Source organism: Cygnus atratus, chromosome 4, assembly GCF_013377495.2.
Source record: "Cygnus atratus isolate AKBS03 ecotype Queensland, Australia chromosome 4, CAtr_DNAZoo_HiC_assembly, whole genome shotgun sequence".
Classification (NCBI taxonomy): domain Eukaryota; kingdom Metazoa; phylum Chordata; class Aves; order Anseriformes; family Anatidae; genus Cygnus; species Cygnus atratus.
In genome coordinates this window covers 52480576-52504111 of record NC_066365.1, presented here as the reverse complement: position 1 = coordinate 52504111, position 23536 = coordinate 52480576, and the positions used below count along the sequence as shown (strand labels likewise).

Genomic DNA, 23536 nt, shown 5'->3' with positions numbered 1-23536 from the left:
CTGCTGTTTTCTTCCTCTAACTCCATTGGCTTTGCAGATCTGAAGGAGTGAACTGCATTTTATTACCTCCTAGGCACCATGAACAGAATAATTTATCTACTCTCAGTGCCAGGTGGTCGCTCCTCTGTGAGTCCTTGGAGGGCGGTTGAGTTACAGGGATGATTGGGAAAGGCCGGACTGTAAGGCAGAAGTACCGAGGAGCAATTTTTAAGGCCTAATTTAACCTACAAGACCTTCATAGCTGGGATGACTGTGTGAATAGAAAGAAAAGAGCTTGGATCACAGACCACATTTTGAGTCTGAACCTATTTAAAATGCTTATCTGTGATGACAGAAAACAATAAGGGATTTCCTCAAAAGTATAACTTCAACTTAAAGAGTGTAGTGATAGGACAAAGGGTAATGGTTTTAAACTAAAAGAATATAGATTTAGATTAGATATAAAGAAGAAATTATTCACTATGAGGGTGGTGAGGCACTGGCACAGGTTGCCCAGAGAAGCTGTGGATGCCCCGTCCCTGGAGGTGTTCAAGGCCAAGCTGGATGGGGCCCTGGACAACCTGGTCTGGTGGGAGGTGTTCCTGCCCTTGGCAGGGGGTTGGAACTGGGTGGTCTTTAAGGTCCCTTCCACCCCAAGCCATTCTGTGATGCTATGAGTCTGTAAATCTGGCCCTGTAATTTCCTCTGATCTAGAGCTGTGTTCATGCGATCTTTGGAAATATGTTTGTTTTCATATATGCAATAAAGGCATCTCTGTGCCCTAGTGGAATCCAGTTTTCATTTCCAGAAGTGTAAATCCATTGATGGTACTTGTGAAAATCAAAATCCCAAACATATTTACACTTAGGAATGGAAACAATAATTGCGCACTTTGTGCATGGAGGTGTGCATTTGTTAACTACTACACCATGTTCTCAGAGAATGCACACGTGTGAGAAAACTGTTGTTTATTTGGTACAAATGCTGTCACAGCCACTGTGCACCCTACAAAAAGAAAATTTCTGGAGGACATCTGAAGTCTCAATTTAAACTCTCTTTCAATGGAATAATGTATGAATTGTCCATATGTGTACTCCATTCTACATTCTTTGTTTGAGTAAATCCATGTGACTGCAGTTACTGACACAGCTGACTAGTTGTCCCAAAGTAAGGATGACAGCCATGAGAGACCTAGAATATACAACTGGATAGTTTCATTGTAGGAAAGTCTGGCCCGACATCTAACTTTACTCAAGTATTTTTATGGGTCCTATGGCCATCAAATATACTCAGTTTTGATGCCATGATGTCAAGCCCAGGATAATGGGGATAAGTAGGACAAACAACTTGCATTATGAGTTTTTTTGTAAGAACAATATGTAACTATAGTGACACAAAAATAAGCATTTTTGATATTCCTGGAATGCTAAAGGTCCTAAAGAGAGATATATGCACAACTGTCAAGAAGTGTCATAATATTTTGCTGATTTCACCTCTTTTAAAACAATTAGTCAGGACTTTCCTAAGCAAACTGTAGCAAGAATAGCCTCATTCTACAACTCCAAGGCTAGACATGAAACTGAAAAAAAAAAAAAGTCTAAAAAATAACTTGATTCCAGGGGTTGGAGCTCTAAGAAAGCCCTTCTCCTCCTCTGTTTCTGCCCAGATGGGAAAAAGCACCAGTGTTTCAACCAGCCAATGGCCCTTTCTAACTCCCCAAATTAGCTTCCACAAAACTTTCTCCCCACCAGAGGAATCTTCCTCAACACTTCTCAGGGTTTCTTCAATCTGCAATTAAATAGACAGCACTGCAGATCTGAATTAATAATAACCATAGCAAATATAAACCTAAAGGAAAAGGAGGGATGGATATGGTCTGAAGAGAATACAACAAAGGACTGACTGGAATATTAACACACTGGTTGCAAAGAAACATTTGTTCTTTCTGCTATGACAAGGCAGACTCACAGCTGGATCCCCACAGAGGAAAAGGCACAGGCAGCGTAGTGCAAGCCACCAGTAGTTGCTCTTATCTTTGTTTTAGAGCATCCACCATCATGTGGACACCTTCAAACGTGCTCCAGGCCAGAGGCAAGATTGCAACGAGATCAGCAATGTTAGTGTGTTACCAGAACTGTGGTGTAGTCCCACTGGCCTCCACCATCCCACAGGAGGGTGAAGACCCTGACACATGCCCTCTTGGTTCATCAAGGACCTTATGAGAAGAAGACCTTGTTAGTGGAGGTCAGGAGTCTAAGGATGAGTGGGGCCTGACCTGAGCATGACAGCAAGACAGACTGTGGACCTCAGTTGAGTCCTTGGTTCCTACACTGCAGCGTCTCTTCTCAGCTGGGGTTTTGGCTATGAATCTAACATAAGTCACAGCACTATCACTTCAGGGACTGCTTCTCTGGTGCCAGAAAGGTCCTGCAGAGCAAACACCAAAATTCCCTTCAATGGAAAAACAGCATACAAAAAGAGAATTGGACTATTGAGAATGAACTGCAAAGTGATTTCTGCTTCTGTATCAGATGCCATTGAAATAGACACATCTTCAGTCAGGTACCCATGTTTTGAGCTTTTAATTGCACAGTATGTTGAGTCACTGGACAACACACATAGAAAGAACATCAGGTTCTGTGTGGCTGCAGAGCTTGCCGAACAGTGTAAAAACTTCTGTAGCCATTCAAACGTTCATGAAATCTGCATTTTCAGGTTTGATGTGTTTGCCAGCATCCCCACAGGTCCTAGCAATTTCTTTTTTTGGTGGTAAGTGCTACTCATTCATTCAACTTCAGGGTTTTTCCTGTGTGGTTTTAAAAGTAATTTGGCCAGAGGCAAGAGCTGCAGGCCCCATGGTCTGTAGTCAGCATTTGCTTCACATCAATCATAGCTTGCTTTAGGTTACATTTGTTTTTGAATGGAAATTTAATTTATTTAGTTATGTTAGTCTGAGAGCATCAGATTGGGCCATATTGTCACTGGTAACAAAAGGAAGCTCAAAGGTTGCTCGAAACATCAGTAATCAATCAAATAGCTTCATCCAGGCACAACTCTAAAGGTAGATGTCTGATAAGTTAAGCCAAGTTTCACCTTTCATGAGCTGTCAGTCCATACATCACCCTTGATGTGAAAAGGGCCTCATTCCCACAACTTTAGCACCATTTTTTCCATGGTGTTTTAGTCTTAAAAACAACATCTGTGCACACGATAGTCTTGGAAATTTTATACCAGCAACTAATATTTTACTAAATCAGACCTTAAGGATAGTTCTCCTTGAGTTTATTTCGTAGTTGTACTACTCATTCACTGATTTGATCACCTTTCAAGTCAAACCTTACTATTACATCCAAGCAAAAGTATCAATTATGCTTCTAGATTCTAACAGTAAGATGAAATGAGTTAAATTATTTAGTAGAATTATTTATGGGCAAGTGACTTAGTAGCCTCTGTCATTATTATGTCTCAGAATAACATAACAAATTTTTATTAAAAATAACTTTTTAATTCATTAATTATTTGGCCTCTCCTTTTAAAACTTTAATGCCAAACTTCACAGATTGTAAAATAATTCTAAGGAAAAAGACAACGGTCTCATTTATGGATGACATGAGGATGTTCCCTCTGCTCCAGAGAAGGTGTTACTAAAACCCTGGTGGTGACCACCACCATGCCCATTTTCAGTGGACTCCCCATCCAGGTGTCCCAAAGCTTTCTTCCTTTGCATTAACATGGAATTAACCTTGTCAAAAAGAGCTATCTCTAATACATGTTACTGGATATGGATCCAGATATCTTGTTCCTCTCCTTAAATTGGCTTTGCTGAAGAATTAAAATTCAAGAAAAGATGTCTCTGCGCACCAAACTTGGTTACCTCCTGATTTTTCTTTTCTTTTCTTTTCTTTTCTTTTCTTTTCTTTTCTTTTCTTTTCTTTTCTTTTCTTTTCTTTTCTTTTCTTTTCTTTTCTTTTCTTTTCTTTTTTCTTCTCTTCTCTTTTTTCTTTTCTTTTCTTTTCTTTTCTTTTCTTTTCTTTTCTTTTCTTTTCTTTTCTTTTCTTTTTTCTTTTCTTTTCTCTTTTCTCTTTTCTTCTCTTTTCTTCTCTTTTCTTCTCTTTTCTCTTTTCTTTCCTTTTCTTTTCTTTCCTTTTCTTTTCTTTCCTTTCCTTTTCTTTCCTTTTCTTTTCTTTTCTTTTCTTTTCTTTTCTTTTCTTTTCTTTTCTTTTCTTTTCTTTTCTTTTCTTTTCTTTTCTTTTCTCTTTTCTTTCCTTTTCTTTCCTTCTCTTCTCTTCTCTTCTCTTCTCTTCTCTTCTTTTTTCTTCTCTTTTCTCTTTCCTTTCCTTTCCTTTCCTTTCCTTTCCTTTCCTTTCCTTTCCTTTCCTTTCCTTTCCTTTCCTTTCCTTTCCTTTCCTTTCCTTTCCTTTCCTTTCCTTTCCTTTCCTTTCCTTTCCTTTCCTTTCCTTTCCTTTCCTTTCCTTTCCTTTCCTTTCCTTTCCTTTCCTGTCTTGTCTCTATTCTATTCTATTCTATTCTATTCTATTCTATTCTATTCTATTCTATTCTATTCTATTCTATTCTATTCCCAAGCTTTAATAGGTCTGGCTGCATTGATTTTGATCAAATTAATAGTCAAAGGTGTTAGCATGACCAAGGCATTGTACAGCAATAAATAGTAAAACAATATACAGTGTTTCAGATGCAGGAACTTCAGCCTCATTATTATGATGATCTTTTAATGTTGTAAGGAAAGAAACATTAGGTAAAGTATATGAGATGTGACTCATTAAACTTTTTGTTCTAACAGCATTCCTTGTAAATGTTTTCTAGAAATAAATAATTAAATAATTTATATTCTTTCACATATTCTATGCATCTTTTCTTTGACAGGAAGGAAGAGAAAATTAAAGAGAGAACAGAGAGAGGAAAAAAAACCCCAAACCACTCAGTAATACTAAGAAACTGTTTTGTGTGCTGCCACTGGAATCCCTTTTTTTTCTCTTGGTGCTCAAACAAGCAATCTATACACAGGGAAGGAGAGAAAGTTGAGGCAAAATAAAACTAGTACCAGCTCCAATATGCAACCTGGGGAAAAGTGGGTGTACTAAGTGCTCCTGGCAGCTTCTCTGACTCCATCGTGGTTGGAGGGCCATGAGCCTTGACCAGCAGTGACACTATAGGCTGCAAACTCAAATGAAAGGGAAAATCATGACAGACCTTGAGTGCAATCACCCCCTCTGATGTCTGGCAAGCTTATTCCAGTCAAGCTGCTTGCAATACTGCTTATGGTTGTGCTCCCACTCACATCAAGTTTTATCTTTTCCTTGGATGGAGTATTTTCCTACAAAATTGTCTGGTATGGTGTTTTTGTGTGTGTGTGTTTCATAGATATTCTTTCAGAGTTTGAAATGTCCCATCCCAAAGTGTGATTAGAATTTTCTAATTTTATAGCCACCACCTGCTGCTACTAGAAGATACAGTGAGCAACTGCACCTGATTCACTTTCTCTGTGCTATTCATACTCTGACTATATCCTTCCCACATTGTTTCTGTTCTGTGCTAAAGAACTATGATTTGTCATTGCTCCTTGTAATGGATACTCAGTCTGTTTACCCATTCTTGGCACCATGCTTTTTTTCTTTTCCAGTTGCACTGTTGTCTTTCTGAGTCTCAGATCATCACTTCTAGCACATAGCTATTTATATGCCTGCACCACACAGTTTATAATCAAACTACTTTGCATGCATCATTTAGTAGGAATTCTGTCTCCTTACACATATTCTAGTATTCAAAGGATGTTACTTCTACACTAATACCCAAATATCCTAATGATAAGCAGAAATGAACAAATCAGCAATAATATACCAAACAGATCTCAGTATGCAAGTCTTGTACATAGAATTTATTGGACTGTATATAGAGAAATTGGAATGTTTCTTCCTGAAAGTCTACTATGTAAAGTATAATTTCAGCTACTACACAAGAATCTGAGCAGACAAGAGATGCGAGGCTTTATTGCTCTCTTCTTCAAAGTTGGGGTACAAGCTATTGAAAACTGGACAAAATATTAGGCTTTTAGCCCTTTCCATTAATTGCTTATTACACTTTTCTACATGTTTTCACATTACAACAACTCATTCCAATACATGATCAGGAAAAGAAAATGGAGGCATTACAATATCAGGGAATTGCTCACCTCAGCTCAATAGCTCTATCTTAATAAATATTGATTAAAAATTAGTCTCTCTGAGGGCTGCTGAAATACATTTTCATGATATATTTTGCTCTAGAAATGCCAATACTTACTGTTCAATAGTTCTGCCTTCAGTTTACCTAGTGCCTCATCATTCTAACTTTGAGATCAACAAATGCTCCAGAGACACACGTTTAATAACCACTTGATAATCACCGTACAGGAAGAACTCTGTGCTTTGATTGTGTGTTTGCGTTGTTGCACATCATGAAAGACACCGAGAATGATCTGTTGTGGAGATCTGTGGAAAAATATCTGTTGAATTGATGGATAATTTCTATCTCTTGGATTACTGGAGCTGTAGCATTGTGTACAAAATGCAATAATAATCCTTTGTTTAAGGCTGGGAGCTCATCTCAACACATGATGTTTCTTGGAAGCCAGATTCTGCCTAGTGAAAATGAGGTCCCTTCGCCCCCCCAAGGCCACGAAGAACTCATCATTGCCTTCCTCTGTATCATCAGCTTCCAACCTGGGGAATGTATTCCAGCTGGAGTACGAAGTGTGGTTGCAGATCTGACAGAGAGCGTGGTGTTTTGCAGATGCAGGTACTGGTGTGACCAGAGGAGAGCAGACAAGGGGCAGCGGGGAGGACAGGACCCACGGTTCCCAGGGCCAGGTTGGCACTGAAGAAGCAGCTTCTGGCACTTGTGAGGTTTCATGCTGCCTCTGTGGTAGGAAGCACAGGGAACACCACCATCTGACTGCTAGCAAGAAAAAATAAGTCCACCAAGATGATGTTTCCTGTTTCTTCAAGGTTTGTAGAATATTTCCAGGTTTCTTTCTTGCTCCTTCTGTACATGACGAAGTGCCAAAGCCTCTCCTGGTTTTGGACCTGAATCCTATGGGGCCACAGAACTGGTTAGTCTCAAAAGGCATGCTGTTGTTGAAGACTGTCAGGCATTTTAAAATTGTGCAGTCAACAGAAGTTTCACTACATACCTGTAATTTTTTTGGAATGTGCCCCAAAAAGCTTTGCTCCCAAAGGATGTTCATTAAAAATGTTAATAGGGGCTTTAACAGCCAAGCTACATGAAAATGCACAGCCTTTAAGTACTGTCCTCAGCATTAATACAATTAGCAGGGTACATGCTGCATTTGTGTAACAATTATCCCTCAGTTTCTTTTTTTTCCCCTCTAGATCATCTTGCTTGCTTCAAGTTTTCTGTCTCCATGATTTATTGCTAGATCGCCTTTGTCACCATCTGCTCTGCTGTTGCTCAAGAAAGAACAAATCCCCAGAAAACATTACTGTCCAGACTAAGCACCATATAAGCATCCTTTGCACATTCAGCCAAACGTTGACTAATGGAGAGCTAAGCTATAATCACAAATTCCCTCCTTTCCCATTCACTACAGTTCAAATTCATATCAAAAACTTGGTGGAATTCAGCTATCCTCCTTGGGGATATAGGTTACCATCTGTCTGGTTTCCAGCGGTACATTTAAAAAACATTTGTCCTATTTTCATAAAACATCCTGCTGCACAGCAACCACTTTAATATCTAATTACACAGCATTATGTATCGTATGTGTCACAACCAGAATAATTTGACCTAAGTTTCTCTTATCTAGTCTAGTCTGTTTTGCTATTTTAAATTAAGTTATCCAAACACCTACAAATCTAAAAGTATGCCTGCAGGTAATGTAATTAGAAGAAAAAAAAAAAAAGTAAATATTGAACTGCCTGAGGAATATTTGGGATTTAATTTTGTAATTTATATAAGATTTCATTTCAAAAGCAAGCCTGATTTGAAACTAAAGTTTAATGTACTTAGCGTAGCATAAAAAAAAGAAAAAGAATCCAAGTTCATAAAAGCAAGCAAGAAAACAGCAAAAGATATCAATTTTCACACTGCTCACATAAACATACACAAATGCCAGAAACGTAGCAAAACAAATGTCTCCTCCCCACTCCTGAAATCTTCCTGGCTGTCTCCAGAGGCCAGTGCAGAGGACAGGCAGTCCTTCTGTGGCTGGCCAGAGAGGAGTATCTTCCCAAGCCCATCTTCCCATGGTGCTTGACATGGAGCCAGCTCAGGTCTGTGGGAAGCTTCTTGTTGACTCCCCCAAGCCTGGGCATTGCTGGGGAGCTCCAAAGAAAGGCTGGGGAGAGGCAGCCAGACTGCCCCACAGCAGTGTCCCTCCTCCCTGGCCAACCACTGAGAACCTTTACAATGCAGTTAACAATGATCCAGGCACAGATGCAATGGGATCACTATGATTGTAAGTGCACATGAAATTGCTTGATGCCAAAATCCCAAGAGGTGGTGGCATTCACCAAAGTTCTTTGCCTCGCACTGCCTTGCTTGGCTCTATTTCTCTCCTGCTCATGAAGGGGCGGTGCTCCAGCAGTGGAGCCTCCCGTGACTGGCATCTTTCTTCCTCCCAGCCATGTGTTGAAGCAGAGCAGAGTTGTCGTGAACATGGATATGGGGGTAATGGTCTGTAGGTCCTTCAAGAGATGTCGAGGGTAGGGGATAAGGAATGGAGTGACCCTTGTCTTGGAGACCCCACTCAGTTCTTCTGGGAGAGCTCTCAGCCTAGGAGCAGGATGAAAGTCTTGGGACTCAGCAGGAGGAGAAAGAGAAACACAGGGGATAAAAAAAATCTTTCCCTTTTCTACCTATAAACTCATGCAGACTCCTCGGCCAAAAGTTTTGGTATCCATTACTTAGTTGTGTCACAATATTTTTTTCTGCTGTGAAGTCCTGGAAGATTCAAATGGTGTTTGCACAGGGATAACAGTTGCAGCAGACCACTCTAGAGATGATAGATGATGAATAGTAACATTTTTTTCTTTAAGTACATGTTCTTTTCCATCTGTATCTTGTCAGAAAACAGCTATCTCATTCACAGCTATTTATATAAAAGAAGCTATAAATTTAACTAAAGTTCATAGGGAACATCAATTTTCGGGGGATGTAGTGTACTTCACCTGTAATCACATCAGTTCTGTCTGCACTGAATCTGAGACAAATTACTCAGAATTGTCCCTTAATTTCTCTGAGTCTTTCAGACAGTATGATGTAATTAGCCAAAAGAACAATGCTACTGATGGAGATAACCCACTGCACCATGAGTCTGTAGTGCAGGATTCTTCCCAAAATCTCAGTACCACCTTAGAATAACATACAACATCATGAAGCTTGTCCTGAGAACAGCCAAGCTTAATCAACTGGCTGGTGTGCACAAAGAAAAGGTCCATTCAGAGGAGGTTGTTTGTATTGTTGGAGAAGGGGACAGATGAAGTGGCTGAATAAACCGAGATAACTTGAGAGACTAACTCTGTAATTCCTCGAGCATAAATTACCTTTACATAAGGTGCATGACAGAGCGAAGAAGGCTTGCATGTCCTGGGACTGGTCATGGGCTGGTTGTATGTTACAAATATCAGTTGCCTGGTAGCAATGTCCTGAAGACACTGTGGCCATCAGCCAGACTCTCAGACTCAGAAGGAGAGGCAGGAGGGTCAGCAGTGCAGGGCAGGAGGCACACAGGTAGTTGGAGCTACCCATCTTTTGCAAATGATGATAGTTTTCATCACATTATTGGTGTTAAACTGAAGGGATGAGAATTCACAGTAGTAAATGACAGATTTTACAAACAAAGAATGATGCCACTTAAGAAACGGACACTGAATTCCCAGGAAGAATTACAGCAAAAAGGAAAGTTTGTAAATCACTCCGTTTTTAGAGAACACTTTCTATTCTACAAACATCCCAGTAGGACAGAAAAAGCTCTTTGTAGGAAATACTGCACAGATATCATATAACATTTCACTATACTGCCGAGCTAGTCAACGAGATACAGAAACTATTTGGACATTGATACCAAAGCCTATTTTCTGACTACCCCCAAAGGTAGTATTATAGTATCAGGAGCAGCTAGCTGTGAGAAAAATAATCTGATAGTCATTAAAATTTGTCTTCTGTTTCAGGACAGATTATCTGACCAAGGTCAGTATGACTTTGAAATTACCTCAGAAGAGAGTTCTTGAGCTCTATGATATACAAACCAATGTCTGAAAGAGTAAAAAAGAAAGCAGGTAAGTTCATAACTAAGGAGACATTTCATTATAAGTCTATCAGTGGACATCTTACCTCTTCAACTAGATGATAAATGAATAAATACAGAGGGACGGTGATCTCTGTTTATCATAGTGTAACCTTTTGCTGGGTGACAGAATATATAACCTTATGTCTAGACCTTCATTTAAACATCTCCTTTTGAGCACATTTGCTCATATGCCCGTGATTGCTGAAACAATCATGCTTGCACCCAACATATAAGATAACCCTCCATTTATGACTTGTCCATGAATAGTGGTCTAAACACTTCAGTAAAGACCAGATTTAACAGTTCATCCCATTTCTCATCATGGAATTAATCAGAACAACTAATGGTAAGGCAGGCTTCCCATTTAATAATCAGATAATAGCCATAAGTTTTACACACATAAAGAAACAGTTTCCGACCTGTACAGTGGGGGAGAGAGGTGAAGAAATCTGCTAAAGAAAACTGAATGTATCTTATCTTTCATCCCCTAATGATGTGAATACAGCTTTCTTTGCATAAATGTGAAGTATGCACTAAGACAGGATGTTAATTCCATTTCATTACTGCTGATAAATGGAAGACAGCGAATACACATATATCATCCCAGAACATAAATGATATCAACAAAATAATATCAGCAATAATGAAAATAACAACAACAACAACAAACTTTGATTTTTAAGAGTCTCAGACAACCAAAACTGAATAATATGAAGTGTTTTTTTTTTTTTAAATGATTTTCAAAACTGATCATTGTTTTGGTGTCTTAAGTCTCAAGAGGACTTTTCCAACTAAATAAAATACCCCTGCTGGTACAATGAACTTGAGAATATGAAAAGTGTCCTCAATTTCAAACAAGGTTTCTGTTAAACAGGTTTTCAAACAAGGCTTCTGTTAAACAGGTTACCCAAATTGTCTTTTAGGAAACAATTGATAAAATCTTCTTGGTTAGTTAATAAGATATTGGAGTGAGTCCACAAAGCACAAATGTGACTTTAATTACAAACTGGTAGGACAAAATGAGGTGTATTAGCAAAAATGAATCTGAACATTTCTATTTTGACTGCTCTAAAGACTGTGATTGCCCAAAGCACGATTGTAATCCCCACAGGATATTTGATAGAGGGTGTGAGAATAAACTATTTTGAAATCTGTGAATGGTCTAGCATATGCAGCTGAAAATGCCTGATGACTGGGTAGTGATGGGAGAACTACCCATGTTTAATGTAAAGATGTGAGAACAGACAGCTTATATCCTGTCTGAGCTCTTAGGGGTAAAGACCGCGCAATTTGCTAGCAGAAAGTTTTGCAAAAGAGTTTCTTGATACTTAAACTGAACTCTTAAGTGCTTGTGTAATAGAGTAATAATGATTAACCATACAGCATGTGAGCTGCAGAACTAAAGTTTATGCTAAGAAAAAGACAAATAGGTGGCTGTGGAGAAATGCAGTAATTCATAATTTGAAGACTGTACTAAAGAATGAAACAGCTTTAGAGCAAATAAAAAGCTTCTCACAGAAACATGAATTTAACTCTTAACCAGGTTAATCTGTGTGGCATTTAGCTGTTTCACTCCTTGGTACTCTAAATAGCAGGATTTGCAATAGCTCTATTAATCAAAGTGATGGACGAATAAAATCTTCACACTCAGCCAGGAAGGCATCAAGTCAATATCAAAATCATAACATTTTAAGTTAAAGCCGTCTATCTGGGCTTTGGAAATGTTTAGACTACGCAACTGAAAGTTAGAAACCAAACATTCGAACTAAGCTGATAACAAATGATCATTAATTAAGACTGAAGTCAACAATCTGGCTCTGAAGAAATTTCTAAGACACTAAGCCAAAAGTCTAAAGATGTCCAAAGTAAGTTCATAATAATTCATCATCAATTCAAAATGAGATAAGCTCACTGGAAGAAGCCAAACATGGATAATACAGGGGACTATTGGCCGTCTGGATGATAAACATTAACTTCTTTTCTGCGAGTAAAGTTAGCAGGGACTCAGGATTCAGCTAATTTAGGACTGATTTTTACTACTGAATAAAGAATACTTTAAGGCTGAACCTACTATTTATTACTGATATTTGTTAAGACACGTATTGAGATGCCAGTTAACTACCCAAATCAGTTGTTGGACCTGGATGTACTAGGCTTTGTCCCAGCACATATTAATGCCAACCCTTGCTCCACCTGCCTTTTAGTCTAAAACCCAACAATTTTTAGTACAGAAGAAAAAACAGCATGGGTAATAAAGTAATAAACACAGTAGGATGTGCTACTTGGTAGTAAAGATCTTGGCAGCTAGGTCAGGAGGATGATGCTCTGCTGAGTGCTGGGGATTTTCTGTACACAGAAGTTGGTGGCTAAGCAGAAGCTGCACATATCACTAGTTCTTTTGCCCTGTGCAACGGTTCCTAATTTCTTTCAACCATCTTGTGCCCTTCAAAAACCCATTGAAGAGGACTGTTGTGCTTAAGTTAGAATACCCTTGGGAGCTGAAGGAAGGGAGTTGAAGGCTGGGAAGTTGAAGGACTCTGCACCACTGGGTTTTCTCTTGAGCATTTTCTTTTGCAAGAGAGAGCACTGGGGAGAGGGTAAAAGGTTGCCCAGGCACTATGTGTATAAGCTATGTGCACAGTATGCTAGGCACCCTCCTGCTTCTCTTCCTTGCCACCATGAGTCACCATCGAGTGAGTGCTGCAGCCTGGGCCAGCCTCCTCCACCTGCAGTCGAGGCCCAGCGCACAACCTTGGTGCGGGGCTGTGAGGCCTGCAGCCCAGCAGCCATGCCAGGCCCAGCGGCTGCGCTCCTCCTTCCCTCCCTCCAACATGGTTCCCATGTGGCTGCTCTCAAATACACCCTTAATGCTCTCAGCAAAATCGTTTAGAAAAGTGATTATTCTCCTAACTTTGTGTTCATTCTCACTCCCTGCACAGCAGCCATTCATATTCTGTATTATAACGGCCCTTCTGCAGAGTGTGCTCTACACCAGCAGAAGCTGCTGCCAGAAAAGGGGACAGATCGGGGACATGTTTTCTGTTATGGACACCCCCGTCACCTTTGCTATTTGTAAGCAGCTACTGCAGTACCCCCGGCCTGCACCGCAGATGGCGGTGTGCAGTTACTTTCCTTGGCACCTTCACGTTTTAGCCAGTTCCTTGACATTTGCTAGAAAACTACTTCACTCAGTAAACAGCAAAGACGATAACATCTGAGACTATATTTAAACACTATTAATTTCGTATCTGAAATAGGAGTATTTGTTGAGTGTTTGCTGTAAACTTTACTGTAGCATAAATCCAGTTGTTTTTATAGGTCAGGTCCCAGAAGAAATCTAAGCAAAGAGACTGAAATGTAGATAAGGAAAAGAAAATTTCCTCAGGCTGTTATATATAAGAATAACAAGTAATACTTAAGAGAAAAGTTATTAATTCCCCAAACACATGACTACATTCAGCCTATGTAACTATTGTAAGTCATATTCAAAAGCTACATATTTTAAGTCAACATTATTGCTCTCCAAAATAACTAATAACACCAAAACATTTATGAATCTACTCATAGTTCTTGAAAGATTTAGTCCTTGTTAGGTCTTCTACACGCATTCTGTACTTATTTCACATTCAAAGACATCTTCTTACTCAGTATTTGCCATTACTATTATAATAATAATACATATTTCTATATATTATAATATAATAATGTAATATACATATATATGTGCATAATACATAGTAATAGCAAATACATATTGAGTATTTCCTACTCAACATATGCTATTTCTCAATAGCAATCAGACTTTGTAACTGTATTGTACCTACACTATGGTAATGCTCTAAATTGCAAAGGGTGAAGTGGGCTCATGTTTTGTTTGGCTCATTGAAGGTAGGTCAGTAGATGTTCCTTAAAGCTGACCTCCAAGACAGTCAGCTGATGACTGGCAACCAGACATATAAGGATAGATAAAGCATTTGCTTCTTCTCCCAAGAACTGGTGTGGAGATCAAGCTGGGAAAGGACAGGGAGTACCTGGGGTTTTCTGGCTTGAGCAGAAGGGTTCCTGAGGCTGACTTGGGAGCCCCTAACATCAGGCTTGTGTTAAAGGCACCAAGTTACCACCAAGCACATGATCATTGCACTCACACACAAAGATGGAGGCACAGGTGGTCCAGGCCCCTCAAGGAGCAGGCGCAACATTTGAAACCTACTGCGGTGACAGAAGAGCTGCTCACAGCCATCATGCTGGGGACACTGCAAGGTAGCCCATCTCACAGGCACCCTCCAGCTGGGGAGAGACTCCTGCCCTGCAGCTGTTAGTGTGAAGGAAGGCGCTATGGGGTGCAAGTGCAGCAGCATCTCATGTCCCATTTCCAACAAAGGCAATGGACAGCCACTGGCTAGTAGAAGAGGTTGCCCCAGAGAAACCTGTGGTAGGAGGCAAATACTGACCATGCCTGGCACTGCTGAACTGGGTTTGTGATGGTGGTGGGAGCCAGTTTGCAGTTTATCAGCTTGTCTGAGGATGAGAGATCTCAGGAGACAGCCAAACAAAGCAGCCAAGTTTGGAAGAACTTGTGAAGAGACCTTAAGAAGTTAGGTGAGAAAGGAACACAAAGGCAAATGAAATGCAGAGCCCATGAATACAGTGTAATACAGTTTAGAGACACACATTCAGGCTTCAGTTTAGACACGTTACAGGACTTTCAGTTGACTGTATTATTTCAGGAAAAGGACAGCTCAATGAAGACATCTGCTCAGTGTTCAGCTGCTATCAAAAATATTACCGGTGAAATATTTTGGAAAGAGTGTATGTGTGCCTGCTCTAGGACTTGAGTTAAAGCCAATTGCCAAGTATTACTAATCCAAAGTTTAAAACTATTATATATTGGGCTGTCCAACATAAGACCTATTTCCTGCACATCAGTTTTGTTTGTGTAAAACTAGGGACTGTGCACTTCAGACCAGAAACCCCAATATTTCTTCTACACGGCCCTCACTCAGCCGTACAGCACATGGCCACCGCAGCTTGCTTGATGCATGTGGGAAGTGGATATGGTGCTGCAGTGGGGCTGTGATGCAGCTGGTGGTGGCCAGAGCCAGAGAGGGGTTTGGGTAAGGTGAGTGGCAGGAGCCCCTGGTTCGGGGTGTGGAAATACAGCACATCAGGAGCAACAACTTGTGGCAGCTCTGCAGTTTCTCCAAAAATGATGCCAGGTTGAACCAGTCCCTGACTTGCCTTACACTGGTGGGAGCAGAGGAAGATCTCTTTCCTCAAATCTTAACTTCATTTTACCTTAAATCCTGCCCACTTGTGGCCAGAACACACAATATAGTTCTCAGCCTTTAAACTCACCTAATCCTTCACTCAGTGACTGAATAGATCTAATTTTATGTCATCAAATGTTAGCATTTTCAGACCTGGGCTGTTTTACCTCTTTGGGGGAATCTGCTGTACATAGGAAGTATTAAGAGGCCATACCAAAGACGGGAAAAATGCAACAAATGAGCAAAATCTAGCTATCTTGAATGAATGTGAAATGACATAAATGCAAACCTGAGTGGATTGTTTTCAAGTGGGTGAAATGCAGCCTGAGGAAGCAGGCTCGGGAGGACCTGTGCCAGAAGAACCGAGGGAATGACCCCATATTCAAAGATGCAAGACTTGTCCCTGTTTTCTAGCATTGGACAGTGGCTATTTAATGCTTAGAATGAATTGTTAACAGCAGTAATATAAGTATTTTTTAAATTCCTGTGTGTACTACTAAAATATTTAATAAAGTTATCTGATTGACTGAAGTGTAAGGGAGCAGTTTAATTTACCAGGCTCAGTGCTACAATGGAATTATTCTTTTAGGTCAAGAGGATCTGTTACTAATGAGCTACTTGTGTAGAACTTTGGCGTGTTAAAAACAATCTACTTGTGCAAGGGATTAGCATATTTTATAGAAATTGTTCTCCTGTACTTCTGTAAAGGATGAATCTTGCTTACGGCTTAGGGAAGTTTTCAACCGATCTATCTGAAGGTTTCTTTACACATTAATTGTTAGTTATTCTCATGCGTTAGTTTAATAAAAAAAAAAACACAACAAACAACAAAACAAAACAAAAACCCCAAGAAACTGTCTACCTTTAAACTTAGGCACATGTACACTGCTAATTTAGGATTGAAGCTATGCCCTCATGTTGAACACCATATATTTTGAAAAAAAGACATTGCATTGGTTGGTATTCACTCACTCTTCTCTTTTTGAATCTTCAAAAGTAATTTTTAGTTGGTGAGAATGAAAAACAACATTCATCTTCATGCCCTGGTAGGAACACTCTCTTTCTATACCCAAATATTATGTTCTCTCACATCCTTTCTCTCTCTCTCTCTTTTTTTTTTTTTTTTAATGATTCTCAGGATTGCAAGGAAAAAGAAGCACACACCTTGCTGCTGAGTGAAGCAAGTCTGACTGATGTTATCTCTCTTCTCTGCCCTTTCTGTAGCACTGTTCATTAATATGACTGCAGCACGAAGTCTTCTCTTCAGGGGATTAGGAAGTTGCAAGGCAATAGCATGTTGAGCTTTCCCCCTCTAGCTGGTAAACTTGGTAGTGCTTGAAAATGGTTACAGTTATGAAGATTGTTAGAAAACATAGTTATTTACTAGCAATAACTCATTCTTTCACTGCAAGTTACAGAGGAGGAGCTATGTGCCAAATTGTAGCTGATAAAACATTTTTCTACTAAATCAGTGGTCCAAATGTGGCCATTTTTCAATCTTTTCCAGTTCTCAATGTATTTCTCCACATTCAAAGCTTTGAAAATAGCTGTCAAAAATATTAAAAAAGTCAATTCTACATATCCTTTTTTACTTTTTCTTTATCATTATTATTATTTGTTTAACATTTTAATTCTATTTGTATTTTATTTGATTCTTACTGTACTAATGATCAGAGTAATTACATGTATATATATATTTCAGAATTGAGAAATGTCACTTGGAGAATTTGTTTCTGAGTTTAACAGCACAGGAACTTCAGGTTTAATGGCAAATTAAACACCTCTTCAGAACACCTGGAGAAGAGATCACAGTGCTTGTCAATAGAAGAGAATAATAGACTGAATAAGTTTCAGCATTTCTGTGAACTTGTGTTGCACTTCGCTTGGTAGCCATGAGACAGGCTATTTTTTAGCAGTAGCTGGAGTGAAGGAAGGGTAATTGCACGCCTCATAAGGTCACCAGTTCCTATCTCTTCCAGACATCCGTCCTTACTCCTGTGCCCCTAACAGCTCCATGTGCATCTGGATGCTGAAGCAGAGAGCAGCGGGCAGCACTGTGGTTGTAAGGAGGAGATACAGCCAGTGCACAGAAGTTTCTGTATTTAAGCAAATCTTTTCCTAAAAGGGACCTCCCAAGGGATAGATGGGGGTCTGGGATAATATGCCCTTTGAACAGCAATGGACACGTTGATGGCTTGAAAACAGCTTCTGCTCTTGATGCCATAGAAAGAGAATAATGATGCTGAACCTGATGGTCTGAACCCAACCCATCCGCCAGCAGTGCTGCAGTGCCAGGTGAGGGAGCAGTGCTGAGCCATGCACATGTATGGACCTATAGCCCACTAACCCAGCAGCCTGCTTCTTGAGTGAGCCAGGAGGTATTTATATCCTGATTTATCTTATCTACCTGGACAGTCATTAGGCTGAGGTAGCCTGACTTCTATATTTTCCTCCAAAAGCTCTAACTGCCTTTCCCAGTGGGTTAGTTCTGTGCAAGTGTAAGGGGTCACGTCGCATCCTGAATTTCTTGCTAGTCAGATATGTCATAAACTGCCGAGTGCGAGAGCCTGCAGCCCCCAACCCACAACAGCCCAGAGCGATCCCTCCCTCGTTGATATGCGAGGATACAACTAATACACTGAACCAGAAGCAAGGAAAAGAAAGAAGAAAAGCACATTTCCTTCAATTAAACTGCCCAAGACACATTCTGTACGTTTCAAGGCTCTGTATGTGTTTGCTGATGAGCTAAATGACCTATCCTGATGGTTACATCAAGCAAGACATGAGCCAAACCTATCCTCATCCTAGCCAATGTAGAAGTGCGGAAATATTTGTGAGTGTTGGATGATGCAGTCTCCAGTTGGTCTCTTGCAGCCAAACCAAATTGACAGGGCTTTATGCCTCTGATATGGCCCACCTGAAATGGCAGTAAGAAATGACAATAAGTCTTTTCTGCTACAGCTTCATGACTCACTGTCTTGTTTTATACTTTGCAGGAACTCCAGAACTATCATAGCAGGGAAAAAAAAAGCCCAAACCCAGAAGATCAAGAGTAGTAAAATTATTAGTAAGAACTATGAATCTGAGTAAGGAGTTTTTAATACCTCTTTTTGCAAGCCATCAATTTGGTAGAAGTGAGATAATTACTGCAGGCATGGATACGGTGATTTCAGAAGTAATTTAAGAAAAATCGTTTGATCTTGCACCAAAGTGGTGCTATAATGAGTTCTCCCCGTGGGTTTGCTGTGGGGACAGTGACAAAAGCCTGATGGATAATAATATCTTAAACCACCAACAGAATTATCTCTTCTGCCTTTTATATGACTAATCTCTCCTCCATTAGTTTTAATACTCAGCCTTATAAACAACAGTAATCAGAGCAATAGGTATATATGGGCTTTTAATATCAGTGTTTTTCATTCAAAACAGATGCTGGCACATTACCTGGAAGCTGGAAGGCTTCAGCTAAGGATAAATAAGCAAAATCACTGTGAGTACTTTGCAAGAATGTTACCCAACAAAATACAGTCTAAATGAGGTACTTGTAGCAACATGATGTTCTGAAACTGCAGAGGATGCTCACCAGCAGTCTGGATGACTTTTTCCCTGTATTCTTAATTGTTTGTTTAAAACCAATAATAAAAACAGATAGGAATAAATCTGTTAGCATCTGAAATTCTTTAAGTATGGAATTGCACAGATGATACAACCTTTACAAAAGGCAAGCAGATCAAACATTTTGCCTTTCCAGGTCAGAACAACTCAGTTCATCTGCGCCAAGCATCGCATGACATCCTGTCAACTGCATCAATATTTCAGAGAAAGGAAAAAATAAGCCCAGAGAAGTCAGTCCTCTGGAAAACTGTGCGTGTGTCTTCAAACCGTCAGGGTTCACAGTGTGTGCAAGAGCAGTACCAAAACCTGCCTCTGATTTTTATTTGGCACAAGTGCGATAAACCACTCAAGTGAGTGAAATGCCATTTATTCCCACAAATATAAACCAACCACATATGCACATTTGAGCAAATACTTGAGCCCTTACAGGGTTTTTCTTGCAAGATGGGGCAATTTGGGATTCAAATTGCTCACATCTGATAGAGATGCCCGCAGGTTACACCAGAGGGGAGCAGAGAGTAGCCTCTGCCTAAAGGGGGGCACAAAGACCGACTGATACCATTCTGTTAACCACCCAGGCACTGGAGGTGTAACACAGGAGCATAAAACCAGGTCAGAAGCTTGCTGATGGCTGTGGATTAGGAGTGTCTCCCCCTCCAGCTTCTCCCTCTGCAAAATCTCACTTCCATTCCAGCAGTGAAATAGCTAAATATTTAATATATGTGTGTTGGAATGATTTTTTTCAGACCTCCATGTTTTGTAAGCTGGTGAATTAATTAGCACGATCAACTTCTGTATGAACTGGGACACAGTTACTGAACGATTCCTACCAAAGGTGGCTTTTTCCAGGAATCCGACAGGATGGACATGTTGTCTGCAGACCTACAGCACAGCAGAGCATGGGTGAAGGCACCGTGCAGCCCTTGCTGAGCTCCTGCTCCAAGTCTCGTCCTGGTCAACAGCGAGGTTCCTTCTGCCCTTCCTGGAAGTCGGATTAAGCCTCTAAATGCCATACATTTTCAAACATCCTGTGGAGGCTGTGTTTGCTCTGAAACCACAGCGAAGTAAATGCAAAAGTCTATTAATATTTAACATCAGCCTGTAAAAACTGGGAAGTCAGAGTCGGGACAGCTGGTACAAGTTTAATTCACATCATCATTTCAAAATGAAAATGCAGAATGGGACAGAATATCACATCTTCACGTTAGAAATCTGTTTTCTTTAATATCCAATGTTGTTATTTCTGTGCCTACACCTGCTAACTAGCCATGAAAAATATTTTGCATTTATACAATTTTCTATTTGCTTTTCCTATCCGGTAGTACTGGTTATGTTTAAAGAAATGAAAATTGGGGGGAAAAAAAAAAGGTCAGGGGAAAAAAAAAAAAAGGACAGAATAGGCTAGTTAAAAGAAAAACAAACACAAATATTGTGCTTGTGGACTGTATTTGGGGTTGGCCAGAAGTCTAAGGTCTTGATAGATGGTTCTCAGCGCCGAGAGTTTTATTGCTGGTACACAGCACACTTTGTTCCTTTTGTTTCACCGAACCTGCCAACTTTTGAAATTAGTGACACGGGCATTCAAAATGGGTGACAAGCGGTCAGCCTCGGGTATACATATTCATACCCCAGCAGTAAACGATGGCAGGAGACGTAGTAAAATGTAGTTTTTGCTCCAGCCCAACTTTAACGTGACGCCGGTTTCGTAAGCACTTCTGCTGTGAAAGCAGGAGCGCCTCTTGGATAGCACGCGAGGGACGCATCATTTAAAGAAATGTTTCTCCGCCTAAACCAAAAATCCAGATCTGCTCAGTTCATTTAAAATATGTTATTTTTCCTCTAGAATAAATGAATAAGCAGTTCCTTTGGTGGTTTTCCCGACGCTTGGTGACTTGCTGTTACTCCTCCAGCAGAAAAGGGATCAGACGATCATAGGAACAGATGCGTCCCTCCTCCCCTGCCCCACACTCGCCCTCTCCGTTTGGAAAAGGTGACAGGCCTAAAAGGGGCTGTAAATGTCACGCGGTACGCATTTGCACAGAAAAAGCATCGAGGAAACGAGTTAAAAAGCAGAGTCCTAGCAATAAATAATATGTTTTGCTTGTGATTTTCTTTTCTAAACACACGGGCGATGTTTAACACGGTCCTCGCCCGGCCGGCCCCGCGTTTGGGCGCTGCGCGGGGAGCAGCGTGGGGCAAGCCCCCGCGGCCGCCCCGTCGGGGCTCGCCGCCGCCGCCCGGCCCCGCAGCCCCGCAGCCCCGAAGCCCCGCTCGGGGGGCACGGAGCGGCCCGGGCCCGACGGCAGCGCCCGGGACTGGGGCAGCAGAGGGGAAAGCCAGGCTGCGGGCGGCGGGCGGCAGGTGAGTGCGGGGCTGGGGCAGCTCGGGGGGCGGCTCCGCCCGCGGGGCGGCGGCGGGGTCGGCACGGAGGGGGGCTGCCCCCCTTCCCGGCCGGGGCTCGGCTCCGCACCCGGGGCCGCCCCCTGCCTGCCCCGGCGGCGGCGGCGGGGCGATGGCGGGGCGGCGGCGGCTGCTGCTGGTGCTGCTGCCGCTGCGCTGCCTCCTGCTGGGGCTGCTGGGCGGCGGCGGCGGCGGGCAGCCCGGCGGCGGGGAGTACTGCCACGGCTGGGTGGACGGGCAGGGCGGCTACCACGAGGGTTTCCAGTGCCCCGAGGGCTTCGACACGGCGGCCGCCACCATCTGCTGCGGCTCCTGCGCGCTGCGCTACTGCTGCGCCGCCGCCGAGGCCCGCCTGGAGCAGGGCGGCTGCACCAACGACCGGCAGACCCCGGACCCGGGAGTCACCGCCCGTGAGTGCCCGCACCGAGGGGCTCGGGGCGGGCGGGGGACGGACCCCCGGGGGCAACCTGGCACGGCCCGGCCCGGCTCGGCTCGGTTTTGGCCCGGCCGGAGGCTCCAGGTGCGGCGGGGCCGGGGGAGAGCTCCGGGAGCGGTCCCCTCGGGGTGCCCGAGGCCGTGCTCGGGTCCCTCGACGGGTCCGGCGTGGGCACGGCGAGCAGCGTCCCGAGCCGCGCCTGTGGCCACCTCACGGCGTGTAACGGCACCTGGGGCACCCGAGCCTGGTTACTACAGGTAGCTACACTGCCAGCCCCAATTTTGGGGTCTGAGGGGGTGGGAGAGGGGTGGGAGTCTGCGAAACCTAAATAGACGTGTGGCAAACGGCGTCTGCCATCGGTAACTAACACCGTCAACTGAGAGAACTTCTGACTTGTGGCCCTGGGGTATAAACTTTAATTTAGATTTAATGAGAGCGGTCAGGAGCTCTGCGAGGCTTGGTGTCTAGCGGGACTGACCCAGTGACGTGGGGCTCCATAAGCTCTTAAAGAGCATGGTTATTTCCACAGGCTAATGCGCACGGCTTTTCCTCTTCTTTCTTCTCCCAGAGCCCATCTACGTGCCGTTCCTCATAGTCGGATCAATATTTATCGCCTTCATTATCGTGGGCTCTCTGGTGGCGGTTTATTGCTGCACCTGTTTAAGACCTAAGCAGCCTTCGCAGCCGATACGCTTCTCTCTCCGGAGCTACCAGACCGAGACTCTTCCCATGATCCTGGCCTCGACCAGCTTCAGGACGCCGTCGAGGCAGTCAAGCACAGCCACCAGTTCCAGTTCGGCCAGCGGTTCGGTTCGCAGGTTCTCCTTCGCCCGGGCAGAGCCGGGGTGCCTCGTGGCGTCGCCACCGCCGCCCTACACATCTGGCTGCTTCCAGCCAGCCCACGCCGCCCACCTGAACCAGCCATCGGGATTTCTGGTGTCGCCGCCGTACTTTGGGTACCCGCTCCAGCCAGAGCCTGCCCTAGCTGGGAAGAGCTGCTCTGATTTCGGCCAGAGCTGAAAGGAGTCGCCATGGAGTAACGCAGCCCTAGGGAGCACAAGGACTGCTGCCATGGGCGTCGCACGCGATGCCAGAAGTCAGAACCGTTCGCGTGGGTGAGTTGCCCTTGAAAAGTGCAAGGTTTCAGAAACCCAGCCTTCAGTACTTTCCCGAGCTTGGATCGCAGTTACAAACGAATTATAAAATGTTCCAGTCTTAGTTCGACTGCTCTGATAGTTCAGTCTAATGCGTGCAGAACATATTCAGAGACAAATGGAAAAAAAATGGGATAAAGTTACTCGTTTCTTGGAGCTATAAATGATGCTTTAACCCTAAATGATATTAACTTAGTTAACAAACTGACTGTATTCCACGGACACAATAATCAGAATAGTGCTATAAAGCAGCAGTCAGACCGAGAAGTAACAGAGAAGTAACGTACTAAACCGAAGAGTTTGTGGATCCTAAAACAGCTGACTGCTTCCACTTCCACGAGCAATGAAAGTAAGAGGAGGTATTTTACTATAGATATGG

At 42.4% G+C, this 23536-nt stretch overlaps 1 protein-coding gene across 1 annotated transcript; it reads left to right on the top strand.

The window, feature by feature from the left end:
* The first annotated feature begins 21679 nt into the window (after positions 1-21679).
* SHISA3 (shisa family member 3) lies at positions 21680-23023 on the top strand. Its single transcript, XM_035555155.2, has 2 exons — positions 21680-21977; positions 22572-23023. Exons 1-2 carry the CDS (start codon positions 21680-21682, stop codon positions 23021-23023), a joined length of 750 nt encoding a protein of 249 aa, XP_035411048.2.
* The last annotated feature ends 513 nt before the right edge of the window (positions 23024-23536 follow it).